Source organism: Lepisosteus oculatus, chromosome 11 (assembly GCF_040954835.1).
Source record: "Lepisosteus oculatus isolate fLepOcu1 chromosome 11, fLepOcu1.hap2, whole genome shotgun sequence".
Classification (NCBI taxonomy): domain Eukaryota; kingdom Metazoa; phylum Chordata; class Actinopteri; order Semionotiformes; family Lepisosteidae; genus Lepisosteus; species Lepisosteus oculatus.
In genome coordinates, this window is record NC_090706.1 from 17,187,142 (window position 1) to 17,204,584 (window position 17,443).

A 17,443-nucleotide genomic window follows, 5' to 3' on the forward strand; every position below is an offset into this window, starting at 1 on the left:
TGACGGCATCTTGTTACAGTGATACAACTTTCAGTAGAACGGCTTTAAATACAAATAGTAGAAGCGGGTGGTGAGCTACACTTAGAGAAAGTGTAACGCACCATTCTTTTTTGCGTATCCGAGGGTTGGAAAAACCTGCAATGTTGCCTCGCACCCAAACATAATTACCCTCACAGGCACAGTCAAGTCACATAATGGTTCCCACCAAGAAAGGTCAACAACCCTTTAACCACGTTTCTTTATTTTGGTAAAATTAATAGTCATTCAAAAATTTTATAACAACTTTATAATCCCCCCAAAACGAGAAGAATGATGAAAATGGTATTGAACCCGATTTAAAAAAAAAATCTTAAAGGATCTTAAAACGCATTCGTTTTATAGAAGCTTGATGTCAAGTACATTCTGGAAGCGTTACTAAATGTTTTCAAGTGTCTTTAATTGTACAGCAAAGCCTTGGTGTATGACTTCAACACCACAATTTCCTTCATTTTCTACATAAACGCCGTAATAACAAATTATAAACAACAATTCTAATAACTAGTAGGACAATTGAAACATCTCGTTGTAATTAGAACATCACTAATAAGGTCGATCATTTAAAAGCAATAAACATGGAAAACACAATTATATAAAATTCTCCATTGCTTACTCTGTAACGTTATCTTTTTTCGTCGAGTCACAACAAATACTTTTTTAAAGAAAAATACACATCCCTGTGAGCCAGTTATGTATTCCTTGTGAATTCACTCAAATGGAATTGAACAGAATCTTCACAAAACCAAAAAAGTTTAAAACAAATTATAAAACTTCAGAATCGTAGTGCAATTTTTTAAAAAGTGAGAACAGTGCGATAAGGATTCTCACTGTTCCGAATTTATCTTCAGAATCCAGACGGACGTTTGGTTAAAAAAAAGTTAAAACATGTAGAGGCGTTGTCTAAAGAAACGTTGACCTTTTTACAAAAGAAAAACAACTGGCATCGGACTTCCGGCTCGGAGTTAGCAGGGTGAGATGAAATAAAAGCAAATGTAACACATCTGAAAATTATCTAAAGCAGGAAAAATCATCTTTTAAAGTGCCAAAGTACGATCAAACCTAAAGAGATGGACCTGTCTTTCCAAGAGAGTACAGAGCTCCCAGCCAAAATAAAGCAACAAGAACAAATTTCTCGGGAGATGCATTTAATTGTAGGTACTTCTCATAAACGGTTAAATTGGTGTGCCGGTCAAACTTAATTCGCTTTTCCGATTCCTGTGATGACTATTACCCACCCCCTCTCCATTTTTTGTTCTGTCGGGGATTTAGTTATTAGAGAGTAGTTTTTGACTCGTTTTTTTTCCCCTGGTAATTGGTAATAGAATTGAAATGAAGTACGAAGCGGTCATTCAGGAGTGCACAGTGGGACAGGAGAGGCGTAGCTTCATCCGAGCCTTTTTCCTGAAAAGGGTCCGTTCAGCCTAGCCCGCGCTGAGGAGGTGAAGAGTCAATTCTGTGCTTCATTCTTCGGTGTGACAAGGGAATTTGGAGGCCGAATCATTCCCGTTGACCCTCCCTCCTTCTCGACGTCCCTACCGCCTTGTTACTTCGAGGATATTTTGCAGTACATGGTCATGGACGCCACCATAGCCGCAATCTGCAACAACAAAAGCCACGGGTTTGACTGGCTGTCCGTTTCTCGGTGTATCGCTGTTAAATCAAACCATCACCTTAGAAGTGCAATATAACAGGAAACACCAAACACCAGTGCTGCTGCAGGTACTGGTAATCCCAAACAGAGTGATAAAATCATCACAGATGATCAAACAGGCAGGAAACATCATTCACCCTTCCCACCTCGCTTTGAGTTTGTGAATAGTATAACATCAATAATGATCACTGAGCATTTCCTAAAACTAAACACCTAACACGTATTGGCCCAGATGACCAACTTTTAAAACTGAGAGTTAGAGGGAGCAATTGAAGGCTGTTTTGTTTACACAAAGGGTTGTAGGGATCGGGAACAAAACGCCCAGACATATTCTTGAAACCAGTTCTTTAAGATCCTTCCAGAAATGTCTGGACAAGATCTCTGGATTAATAACATACTAGCAAGATGAGCAAGATGGGTCTGAATGAACTAACCCACTTCTTACGTTTTTATAACAGGCTAAAAGATAAAATGTGGTTGATGCTGGATAATATTTTAAATATATGCACAAATATCATGCGTTTTCTAGCCAAAAAAAGAAATTAGGTTTTATTTGCCCCCCCACTGCATTTTACCTGCAGAATAAAATGCCAAGATGGCGCAACAGTTTCTACAAGATTTCAATTTGGTGTTCACTTATACTCAGCGGGGACAACGCTGCTATGTTTTCTGCCATTTCTTTGCTTTGCCAGATTCTGAAACTTTCCTCTCTTGAATAAGCCCCGGCTTATCAGCGGGCAGAAAACAAGCCAGCTCCCCGATTTCACCCGATTTCCTACAAAGCGAGAGTCTGAGCCAAAATGGAAGTGGGGAAGCCCGGCGTGTGTTGCCGTGGCAACGAGGCTCCTACCTCCAGAGCAGCGATGCCCAGGGCGACAGCCCCCAAGACGACAGCGTTCTTCTTCACAAACTCCACCAAAGCAGGGAAACACCCCTTCACGGCCTGGGGGCGCAGGGAGAGGTGGTCAGAGAGGTGGCCAAGTGGAGTGTGGGAGCGAGAGAGAGACGGAGAGAGACCAAGAGAGAGTGAGAGAGGGAAGTGTTGACAATGTCCCATGTGTATGACATTCCCCTACAGTGTAAATATCCGTAGGTGTTGTGTCGATTGTATGCTCTTTGGCAACACTGTAATTCATCAGTCATGTCAATAAAGCTGGTTGAAATGAACAGAATTGAGTAACAGACCGAGTGAGGAGTGGGAAATCTGTACTCTGAACTCCGCTGGTCTCATTTATCTCCTCAACTTAAAATTAAATACAGTTAAAACCAACCAAGAGGCTTCGAAGCTTTGCAAAAAAAAAAAGAGCTTGCACTGCTGTTCAGCGCAATTTCTGCTTTTTTTTCAGGTTTGCTCAACTAGATAACAGATTCCTTTAGGTAGACAAATACTTAGGTTCATTAAAAATGCGTCTGTCGTGAAACTGCTTTCCGTTTCAGACTAGACTTTACTTGAGTGAATCTAGTCAAAGACATAGAGCGCGGTGGCAGAGAGGGCGAGTGTGAAGGAAGGAAAACTGAAGGAAGGAGAATGAATTACCGAGCTGGACACGTTACTGCTGTTGCACGGCTGACTTTTGCAGCACTGCTCCGGATACATGTTGTAGGCATTCACAAAGGAAGAGTTCATGAAATCGGTGTAGTTATTGAATCCGCAGCACTTGAACTGAAGGAAGACAAAAAGAACACAGAGGACTTTTTACTGCCTCTTCTCTAAAAAAAACTTTGAAAAAAATAGTTTTGTCTAAGACTGCAGCCAAGCATCTAATCAATAGATCTATTCCAGAAAAAAAAAATGTAGTCGGTAGTACTAATGTGTCTATATAAATACATGTTTAGTTTCTGGACAAATTAGAGCCATACATTAAAAAAAGGTGTTTTTACAATCCTTAACATGTCACTAAATTTTATTCATCTATCCATCTTCTAACCGACTTATCCAATACAGGCTCAAAACCCGTCCCAGCAAGCAATGGGGCGCACCCTTGATGGGATGCCAGTACATTGCAGGGCACACACAGGCACACACACATACCAGAGCCATTTCCAAGGAAGCCAATTAACCTACCAGCATGTCTTTGGACTGTGGGAGGAAACTGGAACAACTGGAGCAAGCTCATGTAAACTTGGGGAGAACATGCAAACTCCACACGGATCCCAGATCTGGAATTGACCCCAAGGTCCCAGCATTGAGGCAGCATCGCTAACCACTGTGCCACCCTGCCCCCTTAAATTTTCTTTCATTTATAGTCTTATATGCATTTATAGGCACTAAATTCCTTTTTATACTTGACTTAGCCGGAGAAGGTACTTAAATAAGCAACACTAATGAAGTTGCCATGGTCATTTATGAAGATGTTAAAAACTTAAATAGTTCCCTGGCCCTATCAGTACCTCTTTCATGGTGTTGTTCCAGATGGTGGTGATGTCCGACTGTAATCCATAGGACGTCTTGAGATCCTCCACCACCTTTTCACCTCCCTTCCTTATCAGCTCCTCTGCCTGCCATCACAAAACACCACAAAAAAGCCATTTCACTGTCATGGTAACGATCTCAATTTAAATTAAGAATGAATAATGAACCATTTCAATTAGTTCGAACTAGCGCTTTTCTTGAAAGGCTACAGTCACCCTTTGTGAACTCACTATGTTGTTTAAGTTTTAAGTTACTAAAGAATAAAGAGATTGACCGAACAATGGGACGGTCCAAAATGACTTCTTATTGAGACAATGAGGCTCCTACCCTCTTCCAGATATTTATTCTTCACCATTTTTCTCAGATATTCCTCTCCCACAGCAGACAGTTCACTATAAACCCCAAACTGAAGTCAGTAACTACTCGTAAGTTGACTCACAGGCCAGCAGATTGGCCCACAGGGCTGCCAGAGCTCTTTAATGGTGGGATGCAATTACAAATCATGGGGGCACACAAGTATTTGGGGCCCCCTCTGAGATCAGCAGTTCTTAGCTATGTCCCAGGGCTGTGATTGAAATTCCAAATTACCTCTTACATAACTGGGCAGATTAAGATTTTCTTAACTAAACCTCTATTTTGAACTGAAGTGTTGTTTTTTTTTCCTGTTACATTACATTGTGATCCTGATTACATTTTAAGTTCTGGTTGTGTTTATCTTGTTAGTAATAAGGCACATCTCTCCTTTAGTCTGCATTTGTGATAATTGAACCTTTTAACATCCCTTGGAAAACAATTGTTTTTGATAGCCATGAGATACACACTACCTTCAATATTAGGCTGCCAAAAATGGAAAAATCTCAGTATGTTAGCATTAAAACCCTTATTAATTCTTTGTAGATAGTGAAATAAATTTTAGTGGAGTTGTAATACAAGTGGAAGGCTAATCCTGTCCCGAAACCTGGGTGTATTAAATGTTTCCAGGCTATGAGTCTAAGGTTAAATATACCTATATACAGTAAGTGAGTTCTAGCTGTGATCATTTTTTGATTAAAATCCTTTCTCCTCTAGTTTCAGTTTATATTAAAATTGAGACTTTTTTAGTATGTTGAAATATTTCTATTAATGGGCATGACATATGCAGTGTCTGCAATATTAGGCTGCAAAAAGATTAGACCAAAACAGAATTGAAACCCATCATTTAATGCCTTGCGAACAATACATCTTGTTTGGGTTTAATCTAACCTTTTTACATCACTTGGTGAAAGCGCTAATGATGGGCATGATATACACTGTATCTGCAATACTGAGCACGAAACAAAATGGAAAATACAGAGCCTGTTGGAGTTGTGCTTTTTGCAGGAATCTGAAAAATCTGTTTCAGATTTAGGGCTGTTTCCTAGTGTGTCTGGACTTAGTTATTGTTACCCTGCCAATTTACAGCCCTTATGAGGTGACAAAATAAAGTTAACCAGCTGATGAGTGAGTGATCTGGGGTTTCTTTTCTTAAATTTCTGATTTAATAAAAAAACAACTTAAAGCCGATTCCCAGAGGCCACGTGAAGAATGTATGACATCCTTTCGATCTTTCACCGGCTACGTTCATCTGTCCACAGTCTAAGACTCCCTGTAGGCCTCCGATCTGGCATACAAGCTTGTGACAGGACCCATGAAGGACAGAGCAGGACCAGACGGACAATCAGAAGACCACTCACCAGGGGGGAGAAGACGAGGACCACCACAGCGCCAGCCACCTCAGCAATGAAGATGATGAGGACAATGATGAAGAACTGGGGATAGACGGGAGGGAACAGAGTGAGAACCGTTCCTGATGTGCACTTAGTTTTGTTACATTAAGTGTGCATAAATAAATGAGTGCAATTTAGGATGTTACACAGTTTCTTACAGTATAAAGCACAACTTTAAATCCTGTGGAAAAACTGCATAGCCACATCTCAAGGCATATTTTTAAATGCTTATATATGGCCTGGTCACCACATGAGCAATGCTCAGTATCCCTTAGTAAGGGGCGGTGCCAGAAGATGAGGGGTGGAGCCATGTGATAAGGGGTGGTGTCAGGGGGTAGGGGGCTGTGCCAGGAGACAGTAATAGGAGGGATGATGAAAGGGGCGGGGCTGTGAGTGAACCAGCAGCATTAGGGAGTTAAGGGGTGAATTCAGTGGCGGGGTCAGGTTTAAGGTGTGGGACCAGTAGGTAAGGGCTTCCCCATACTCACCAGGAGTAGCATACACTTGCTCTCGCGCACAGCTCCGCAGCACCCCAGGAAGCCCATGATTAGCAAGATGGCCCCCACCACGATCAGCAAGTAGCCCACATTGAGCAACTGGTTCAGGGGGGAGGAGCCGTTCTCAATGTGCTTCAGGATGCCACCCAGGGAGCTGCTGTCCACCTTCACCCATATCCCCAGGCCCAGGATCACCGCACCCGCCAGCTGAGGGACGACACCAGACAGAACACCACCATTTAACCCATCTCATGGCAGCAGAGACACCTGCACCGGACCTGGCCCAGAGAGCCACTGTGGGTCTACAGATCATTCGGTGACTGGTTCAGCGGGCTCTGGGGGGGGGGTCTCTGCCATTAATTAGGAATTCACTAATTAGGGATCAGGATCTGCCATTAAAACAAAGGAAAGGTAGTAAGAGTTTGGGTGAGTCAAAGCCACGGATTGGAAAGACTGAAAGCAGAAAGAGGAGATTCTGAGCATCTACAGCTGAAAAATGTCACCGAGGTCGGCATCGGGTCAGGAGGTAATCATAGTGTTTTTTTAAACCCAGGACAAGGAAGAAGGAAGGAGGAAATGTGGAAAAAATAACAGTAACCTTGAAACCACAGCAGCTGTGGGTTTTTCTGTTTTCTCCCCTTCTCACGATTGACTGACCGGTTCACTGACTCGGCTAGAGTCAGCGCGTCGCTGTGGACAACACAGGCACACGCGCACTCGCCCAGAACCGAGCCACGTTTCTGTTTGTGCTTTTCAGTTCTCAGAGAAGACCCCCCCCCCCCGCCCCCCGGTCCAATGTTCCCTCTTATTTCTAATGGCCTGTGTGCGCAAAAATTTCAGGTTGTGCAAATTTTTCCTCCAGTGACAAAAACTTATAACTAAATTGAGTGGATGTAAAATTGTAAACCTGAAATTCTTTTTTGTTAATATAGTCATCCTCATATAAGCAAAGGGATCCAAAAGACCGGGACAGCGATTCAACGTGCCCGGTCATTGAGACAGAGTGTCGAGCGAGCATGAGGAGTGAGGGACGAGAAGAGGAGAGCATAGATACCAATGATCGAGTAGCAGTAATAATGCACACGGCCAAGTTGGGCCTCTCGCAGCCAGTCTCATGTGGTCAACTGAGCATTTTTAATTGACAACCGTGTTTGTTTTATTATCATATTTTTTGTAATTTCATTTTTTGTGCGCAGTACAATTTCCTATGTGTGCTGATTTCATAACCTATGTGCGCGCATTGGCTCTGTCCCCCACCTCAAGGGGAGAATGGGGATGTCCAGACAAGCTGGGGCTTGCCAGCACAGGAGAGCTGGTGCCAATGTGAGTGCAATAGAGGGGCTACAAATGAAAGGAAGCGATCTGCCTCATCCAGCCTGTCTGGAAGTTCAATAGCTTATTGACCTGAGGATCTCGTTCATTCTTTCTTGAAAATAAAAGGAAACCGGGTATCATCGTTAACAATATGAATGGGTGTTCTGTTCCATACTCCCGCAACTCTTTGTGTAAAGAAAAGCCTCCTGTTCCCAGTTTTAAATGCGCTTCCACTTAGTTTCCACTTGTGTACTCTGGTGTTCAGGTGTATGGATTCTGAAAAGTCTATTTGGTTGACTCCGTCAATGCCTTTAGGATCAGGTGCCCTCGTAGTCTCCTCTCTTCAAGACTAAAGAGACACAGCTCTCCTTAGTGCTGGACATTCCCATAGGTTCCAGAATGCAACTGGCTGCTCTTTATCTGGACTCCCTCCAGAGTAGCCGTGTCTTTTCTAGAATGTGGTGCCCAAAACAGTAGAAGTATTTGAAACAAAGGAGTGGCCTGGCTCTCACTGACATCACTGCCAGTCTGGGGGTGTTCAGGAAGCTGCAGGGGTGACTAAGAGCTGCACTGTTGATCGAAAATGATCCTAGCGACTTCCTGTTATTTTCCCCACACCAGCTAAGCCCCAAATCCGCCATCAGGATTGCTCATTTGGTTGATTTGCACACATTTACAAAAGAGAACACCTGACTGGCCTTATCTCTCCCACTTTCCAGGAACAGGAGAGAAAAGCCAAGTTGCTTCCTGGAGACAGCCCTTCGTGGAGCAGTTAAACAGCTCAGGAGCACATTGACCTTGCCTGGTGGTGATAGCGGCAGGCACAAACACATGTTCCACAGCTTCTCCAGCCCAACCCTTTCCTTCAAATCCATGTTGATGTCTTCTGCACGATTCCTGCTGTTAGAAAGTTTCTTTTCTTGTCCCTTATCTTTTATGAGAGTGGTTAAAAATAGACCGGTATATCCGGAGAAGGAGGTCACAAGCACTGTCTGCATTCATAGTCCATTTTAAGCGACCTCAAACAATAGCCAGACTTCAAAATATTACTGCACTCCATATAATCTAGTTCAAGTCACATTTATCTATATTTACAGAATATCACGAAATGTCTTTGGTAGTTTGTAGAATTGTAGTAATTTGTTAGTAATCTCAGCAATTTGGCAACGTACCATCACTGAGTCTTGGGTTTTTAAGGAGCCCTGGATCAGATCAATATATTTTAAGAAACACATTTTGAAAGTGATCTCTAGCTTCTAAGCAATAGATAATAGATATTATCTGGGCAAGGAGAGAGGTTTTGCTCTGAAAGATGCAATTAGCGCTAGAACCTTGTACTACAGAAATGGGCTCAAAAGTACGACAGCTCCTCGGAAAAAACATTTCAAGGACGCTGACCTGACCAACTACAATCTTTAAGTCCTTTTGGACATGGAAAACAAATGGCTCTTAAGTCCATTTTGTTTTCTTGCTTTAAAAAAAAAACTAAGCATCTTTACTTAAAGGGGGAGCTGTGATTCATCTGACTCCTTGGAAGAATTGTTACTCTACAGAATCAATACTACAGTATGTCTCTTCTAGGAGCTTCTGTATTGAGAAGCTTTGCAGTTTCAGAGAGAGGGTCTTATAAAGACCCAGGTCCAAGCTGTTCCACCAGAAAAAAACACAGTGGGGCAGCTGACCACATCACTACAAAAACAAGAACCACCAAAAAAGTGTGAGTGCATTTGCATTGTATTTGCATGAGAGAAATAAACAAGAGTACCTTTGTTATACTCGTCAAACAAGTTTACGCATCTACTTCTGCTCTGGAAAGAAGTCAGAGACAATGAAGAAGAGTAATTCTCCTCCACCTAATAGAAACGTCTGATTGCCAATCGTATCTGGTTGGCCCCAAGCTCAGCAATGGACAGTGCCAGCAGGATCACAGGCAGTATTAAAGAGAAGTGGAATTTAGGACTAAAAAGTGGAGGCACTTCATTACACAACAAGTGGCAGATGTCTGGATCGAGCTGTCTAGATAAACTGTAGATGCCACTGAGTCTGTTATTCAAGAAGGTAAATGGATGAGACTGGAGGATTGATTGGGATCATCAAACTACTAGCAACCAAACTAGTGAAAGCTAAGAATTCCTTTCTCTGGGTCACTACTCTTCAAGTGTTGCGAGTTCTGGATGAATTAACTTAAAAGTAATCGGTTGATGTTTTTCCCATCTGAGGCTTAACAGAAATCCTCCATCTGTTTGCAGTGGCCTGTTTTACTATCAGAAGTGTTACAAATAATTGGAACTTAAAGTCGAAAACATGGAGGTAGGCTTAAACAAGTGCATGCACCCAGAATTTGAGAAGGAAGATCTGATCAGTGTAATAAAGGGACTGCCATATTGCTTACGCTATAATGCAAAACAGAGAACACTGCCCAGAAAAACCTTAACATTTTCACCACTTTCCTGTTCATTTAACCAACCTGGAACCTTACCTGAAATGTGACCTCAGAACTCACACTCCAGACGTGGAAGATTCATGAGAGATTTAACTCCAGCACCTTATAGAAGTGGCAATTTAACACAGCCAATCAATCTATAACCGTGGCTTTTGTGAGACAACCCAAATACCCAAAGGACACCCACATAAATATGTGAGAAACATGCAAACTCTACACAGAAGCAGCCTAAAATTACACCCAGGGCACAAATAATAACACACATGAACTCAGAGAATATTTCACATTAGCCCCCCTCACAAAAAAAAACAGACATTTTGGGTTTCAAGGACTGGAAGATCTGATTGTCTGGCAAGGCTTAAAAATGTTAAACAATTCCAGGCTTACAAAAATGATGCCATTGAAGATGAACATCATGAACTTCAGGAACCCAAAGCAGCCCATCTTTCAGTCTCTTTCTCGTCCTTCCTAAAAAGGGAATAAAAAAAAAACAGGAGCTTAGTTTACCTCTTCCTAAAGACAGCTGACCAATTCTCCAGGAAATAAAACAGAGGCTCTATACATCCTTCAACCTTAGGAGTGGAACAGGGGGGGAAGCATTTGAGCACTGGACAGGCCTCTGTGCACAACATGATGCAGACAAGTGTGCAACAGCAATTTGAGCCCCCCTCCACCTCACCTGCTGACCAACAGCTTTTCAAAAATGACTTTGAACGATCAGCATTTCGTTGCACTGTGAAACAGAACTGACGCCCATTTAAGAACTTTATACTGCGAGGTGGGGTTAATAAAGACGCTAGTATATACGAGAAGCACGTGACCGAGCTTTCAGGCATGTGCTCAGGTGGTATCATTGCACAGCTTCTGCTGTTGCTCCAAATGTCAGACCTGAATTTACATTGCATTCCACTCCATCAGCTTGTAAAAGAAGCAGACAGCAGCTGCCCTGTGGACACCCCTCCGACATACAAACTTAAAGCTTTTGGTCAAGGTCCATGAAGGTGGCATAGCGAGAGAAAGAATATGTGAATTATTAGCTCTGCCTTCCTAAGAGATGCACTGATGCTCTTCCTACTTGGCACACAACATCATCTCCCTGTGATCTATATACTGAAGCCTTGAAGTCACCCAGGCACGACGCAGACCAGGGGTTCGCTATTAACCCAACACTGAGCAGTACAGCTGCTGTCAGCATTAATGTCTAACTGCCTTTCCAGCTGATAGATTTCTGAAGCTTATTTTTAGAGCGTGCAGGAGGAAACTGTCACTTTCACATTCTCTCATGAGTGTGCACACTTATTTTTTGCCTCACTCGTTTTTTTTAACTGTAGAGTATAAATGAAGGTCAAGCATTGATCTAATTGGCTGATCAGCAGCAGCTCTTCCAAACTGCTCCACGGCAGACTTTGATACACCCAAACTTTGATCGCTGTACTGCTCCTGTTAAATATAAGTAATCAAAGATCTGGCTGCAGCAAACGTCTGCAGCAGACTGGATTGCTGAATCATAAGTCTCTCTGCTTTATTAGAGATGTTTTGGGACTTGATGGTTGCCTTGCAATTCTAAACACAACCATAAAGAAAATATTAGAAGCTGGGGCTACACAAAGCTTAGGCAGTCAGTGAGTCGCAAAGACACCCCACAGATTTTATCACAATCACACACAGTGATTGGCAGGACCTTAAAAGACAATGTTTCATCACAAGCACGCAAGGTACTTTCTCATTAATTAGTGATCGGTTAATGAGTGTTCTCCAACACTGCTTCCTGGCTGCATGCTACAGACTGTTGCCTGGCAACACCAAGCACAATGTTGCCAGGGGCGAATATGTCTGAAAACAACTGATGTTTAAGGCTCAGAGAAACGCACAGTACAACAACAGGGACTGAAGACCAGGGGAATGACGGGCTGTCATTAATAGTATCAAGGTTGATGAACTGGGCTTTGTGTCCAATAAACTGAGTGTTAATAAAGCTTATACCTTCAGGTATTACATACAAGAACTAAAGGAACAAACTGTAATTTGCTTCACTATTAAAACTAAGATGAGAATGAAATATACATGTTTTCAGCAGCTTGATAAGTAGTTCATACTTGATTATGTATGAGAGAGAGGGAGGAAATCTTACAATAGTGAGCTGACAACACCAGGCACAAAAGGGAGGAGGCAGAAACACAAGCACCTTGGCTTTAGGCCTTGAGGGATCGTGCAGGGTCCACAAAAAGAGAGAGGTTGAAGGCTATTGTTCGTGCAACTGGTGTAAAAGCGCTGCCTGTAAACCACCGAAACCAAGAACACTATGTACAGATAGCATCCAAAAAACAAAAGTGTAGCACCACAAACACGAGCACTGAGCAGGATGACCACTTGTAAAGAGCTGGGGATCATAAAACGCAAAGCATGCAAATAAAAATACAAAGCAATTCCAAAGTATAATAAGGAAATCACATTGACCCCTGTATCACACAAACACCAACTACACATGCAACCTATACGGGCCCTGTAAAACTTCAGAGTGATAGCCCAGTCAAGGACACTCAGTCCTGACAACTTCATAGAGGGCTGGGGCACATTTATAGTATTGCTACCTGCCACTTCGCATTTTGTGTGTCAGTGCGCAGCTTGCAGTCTTGACAAAGAGAACCAGACACTAGAAACTGGATCAGATGTCCAATTCCCCATCTCTCAGGACAGTGCGCTGTATCTGACCTGTCAGAACGTGAAATGGTGAATCTACAGGCTGTAGTTCCGGGGTTACGGGCTCCAGCCCTGATCCAAGACAGCCCCAGTCCAGTAAGCCTTAGGTCACCTGTTTAAGCAAGTTTGATCAATAATGGTAGAATTGGTAGAAGTCTGTCTATGAAAGTGAGTGCTAATAAACACGTTTAAGTATTGTACTTTGGCATGCAAGTAGTAAACTGACTTGAAAACTAAAGATAAGCAGGAAAGACTAAGCTGCTAAGCCTTGCCCCAGTGTATATCGTCCTTCTCCGAGCCGAACTAACGTCTCCTTGTTCCCATGGTTCGGTCACATTTTTATTCCAAATGGATTCTACACCTAGGTAGCAGAGAGCCATCTTACAAATGCAAGGTGGGGGGTGATGAACTTGAAGGAGTGGAAGTACCCAGAACAAGATACTAACCATGCTGTCAAAGCACATTCCCCACCTCCCTGAGCAAAAAAACTGTGTAAGACGGGCCACATGGAGTCCTGACCTTTTTCATGTGCCAGGAAACTGCCTGGAGACACTTGACTTGAAATGAGAGCTGGGATCTCGTGTTAAAATCTTGTCAATTTCTAGTGAAGTGGGGGGGTTACTCCTGTAATGCTCTAAAGTTCTGTCCTGTTCAAGAGGCGTGTGTGTGGTTGGGGGGGGGTTTGACATACTCTGTCCACTTCACTTCAGCCGCAACCCAATTAGCTGCTGGTTCATCCGATGGGCTTACCCTCCTCTCCCTTATAAAGTCATTCTTTTTGGAGGCAGTGTGAGAGCCCAGGGTGTGTTGTGCTGAAAGTTAAACAAACCAACCGAATTAGCTAACTGTTCAGACAAACCTGTGATTAATTGCCTTCTCCCCCAGGCTCTTACATTCAGAGAGAGGGAGGTGGGGGTGGGGGAGTGCAGCAGCTAAATAAGATAAGGAAAGGGCTTGTTTACATAAAGTCCCAGATAAAAAGCATTAGATCTTTTCATGATTGAACTGTGCCTTGACACCTTCTAGCATGGCTTGGCTCTTAACACTGCCCAGTACAGATAAACCTCAATAGCCCGTATTCAGACTTACAGTATTTACTGGCAACTGAGCTATTGTCGACTTTTGATCTTGATCTTAATCCTGTCAGCTGGGTTACTGATCTCCTTACAAGCTGTATTCTTCCACTGGTTCTCCCCAGGGATATTCACTGTCTCCCTTAAACTTTGTTCTGTACACGAATGATTGTAGGAGTTATTCACCACTCTAGACAATTAAACTTGCAGACAACTCCGTTATTGTTAGTTTTGTGCAAGCAGATGAGTGGAGCCACAGGCCAGTTGTAGAGGAGCTTGTCACCTGGCCTGAACAGAGTTATTTGAAGATGAAACCAGAGACTCTCAAACCAACATTCAACCCTGCATCAGCGGTGAATAAGTGGAAATGGTAGATAAATGTAAGTATTTGGATTCTATTTTCAAAAAAGTGGTACAGTGTCCATTTTTCCTCAAGAAAGATGAAACATTTTAAGGTTAATAATTTGATGTCGATCATCATCAGTCTTTTATTGTACGAGCTTGAACTTTTACCCTGATTTTCTGGTTTGGGAGTCTGAATCTGAGCAGTAAGAACAAACTGGGGACAGCTGTCAAACTGTCAAGAGAGTCACTGGTGCCGATCTTTCGGCCTTATCGTACATCTATCAGTTATGAGTCTTGTATAAAACACATTTCACTCAAGAGGACCCTTCTCACCCCTTGTTTACTGAACTCCAGTTACTCTTCTCAGAACAGGGACACAGATTCCCCCAGTTAACAGACAGGTTTAAGTGACCATCTACACCTGCGGCTATGACCTTGCTTTACAAATGACTCCTGTGTATGCAAAGATCAGTGTATGGTGTGTTTTACAGCCGCAGACAATGTGTCTTCTGGGGATAATAAAGACTCTCTCTCTCTCAAGTGAAGTCAGTGAAAAAGTGGAATTTTTTGAAACGCTGGCCAATGTGCCCCAGAACCTGAGAGGGATCCATATTCCTCCCGTGTGTTAAACATGGGTGGTGCAACACTGATCAGCTGCCGTTCCTCCTCACAAGTCATGTCTCCAGGGCATCCTTTTCACAAAGTGTCCCGAGCAATGGGGATTCATTTCATCTTCGTAACTGTTTTAAGTGGAATGAGTGGAATGGGCAGAAAAGCGCTATGTAACATTAAGGAATAATAATATCTTTCTCCCAACCAGCTGTCCTGTTGAATCCTGCACAGCGGCCGGTCACAAAACCTCTCCAGCAACAGCTTTCTTAATCATTAACCAGCTTTCACACGGCCCTGCTCTCCAATCCCAGAGGTCCAGCACACAAGGAACACAGTACTAAGTCCTTCCTGTAATTAAAAAAATACAGCTCCTTTCCCCTGACCATGACATTCATTTCCGTTTTAAATGTAGTTGCCTTTTGATGTAACAAAGGTAGAGCTTAAAAACTGTCCTGTACTTTTCCCTGGACTTCAGTAAGAAACGCTGATACCTTATCTTTATCAAAGAGGATGACATAAATTTTAAATACAATTGGCGTTTTAATTCCTTAACTGGTAGGGACTCCCTTTCCCTTAACTTCACGCCAGTGTGTTAAACTGCCGTCACACCGGCTCACAATGGAAGATCGACCCACGATGCAATGCAAGCGATACACAGATCTGAGCTTTGTGAAGGCTCAGTTGTGTTAGAGTGGGATTGGAGGGGGAGTTGAGGGGGAGCACGCAAAAAATGCCTAGGTGTCTGGAGCCCAAAACAGTTTATTCTGCCCCTTTTCAGGTTTACCGTACTTTCCAAGAAACGGACAAGCTTTTAATGCTCACTGCTAAATGGTCTTTACGATTTACGTGCGAATTAAGCAGTTGAACATTTGAATAAGAATAAAAAAAGCAATGACTTTCACCTGCTGATGTAAACAGAAGCAACCTGTCTGAAATGCTCCTGTCTGAGCTCTTTCCAGCCTGTGGGCTAACTCAGGCAACCCCCAAGAATGTGGGCACAGCTGGTGAAGGGCTGTCCCAGAGCAGATGTTGCCAGAAAAGCTCACCCTCCAACGGTGCCAAAGCGACAGTACAGCCCCACTACAAATAGCTCCCCCCAGACCCGACAAAATAAAGGGAGATCAATAATCACTTCATAATCGGTTATTCAGCAAATTATCAACAGGGGTATAAACACCTGCTGGTGCTGCAGGAGCACTGACAACAGGATCACAGGTCAAATCTCGGCCCAAAGGGAAGGAATCAGTCGAGTTACACAGGCCAATTGGGAACCCCCTTATAACAGGGCCCGGAGGATGCTCAGATGCTAAAAACACAGGGTCGAACCCATCAAATCAGAGACCTGGACTAAGCGCACGTGGATACAGCTAGCCGATGTGCTGAATGTCATTTTATGTAACGGCACAAATTAAAAAACTGAACAAATTGTTCAAAGAGTTCCCAAACACTGTGCTGCCAGAAACAATTTGGCTGATCACGGCTGCCAAACAAACACTTAAAAAAAAAACGGGCAAGATTTGACAGATGACAAAGTGGTTCACAAGTGAATCAATACGTCACTAAAGGGCTAATTCTGAAAGTGCACAGAGGAGGTACAAGCAATGGGCATCTGTCCCTCAACACTGAAGTAGAAGAAATCACCACCTCTTAAAGCCAGTTAGAAACCTTTTAACACACGCACACTCTGGATGCTGGGGGGAAAAAGTAGCAAAACAACATAACATTAGGAGCCATAAATCCATGAGATTAAGTAACCCAGCAACTCCATCTCAAATAAAAAAAAGTAAAATTAGTTTCCTAATCTCTAGATTTCTACAAGATAAATGATTTCTCTCCACCAAAACCCAGACCCCACTCAACCTATTCCACCAAATCTGGTTCTCAAATACCAAAACTTCGTATTTGAAGTTTTGGTATTTATATCAAAAAACCCTAAACTTCGACTTTCTTACCTCAGTTCAGACCAGGTGCTGGTGTAGCGCAGCTCTGTTTGTGCACTTTCGGACAGGATCTCCTGATCTTGTATGCTCAGCCACCCACCCCCCTTCTCCCTCTCCCAGGAAAGGAGTGTCTGACTCTGTGTGTCCCTCCCTGGCAGAGGCGGAGGCAAGAGAGCAGGTAGCAGTGAGGTCATCTCGAGACTCCATCACTGTGGAAATCACTCCCCCCCTCTCCCAGCGCCCCCCCCCCCAGAGAACTGTGCAAACACACTCATTACCTGAGCTAGAGGAGCACTTAACCCATTCAGGCCCTTAAAAGCTCAAGATGAAGTGAATTTGTTGAACCTCAATTAATCCTAGCTTGCTTTTCCAATCAGCCTTAACTAATGGGGACATATCCAGAGTGTGTTGTACAGGATGCTGCAAATAAAAAAAAACAGTTTATTTAACATGAATAGCAAACTAACCAATACACAATCCCTCCAAAAATAAGAAGTGTTAATGACTATAATTCCTCACACTTCTATAGCGCTTTTCTGGACACTCCACTGAAAGTGCTTTACAGGTAATGGGGACTCCCCTCCACCACCAATGTGCAGTCCCACCTGGATGATGTGACAGCAGCCATAGTGCACCAGAACGCTCCCCACACACCAGATATCGGTGGGGAAGAG

At 43.1% G+C, this 17,443-nt stretch overlaps 1 protein-coding gene across 1 annotated transcript; it reads right to left on the bottom strand.

Annotated features, from left to right (window-relative positions):
- Positions 1 to 415: 415 nt before the first annotated feature.
- Positions 416 to 16,865, bottom strand: LOC102692000 (tetraspanin-1-like). The gene is made up of 8 exons (XM_069195843.1): positions 16,782 to 16,865; positions 10,487 to 10,567; positions 6,334 to 6,549; positions 5,813 to 5,887; positions 4,079 to 4,186; positions 3,225 to 3,350; positions 2,538 to 2,630; positions 416 to 1,633 (listed from the first exon to the last, which is right to left on the bottom strand). Exons 2-8 carry the CDS (start codon positions 10,541 to 10,543, stop codon positions 1,580 to 1,582), a joined length of 729 nt encoding a protein of 242 aa, XP_069051944.1. The 5' UTR covers positions 10,544 to 10,567; positions 16,782 to 16,865; the 3' UTR covers positions 416 to 1,579.
- Between the last annotated feature and the right edge of the window lie 578 nt (positions 16,866 to 17,443).

Bases quoted from the DNA above. Each gene is read 5' to 3' on its own strand.
- LOC102692000 (XM_069195843.1), bottom strand. From the start codon at position 10,543: ATGGGCTGCTTTGGGTTCCTGAAGTTCATGATGTTCATCTTCAATGGC. The intron at 6,550-10,486 runs GTAAGCCTGGAA...GTCGTCCCTCAG, and splicing joins TCTTCAATGGCATCATTTTT to CTGGCGGGTGCGGTGATCCT. The intron at 5,888-6,333 runs GTGAGTATGGGG...GTCTATCCCCAG, and splicing joins GCAAGTGTATGCTACTCCTG to TTCTTCATCATTGTCCTCAT.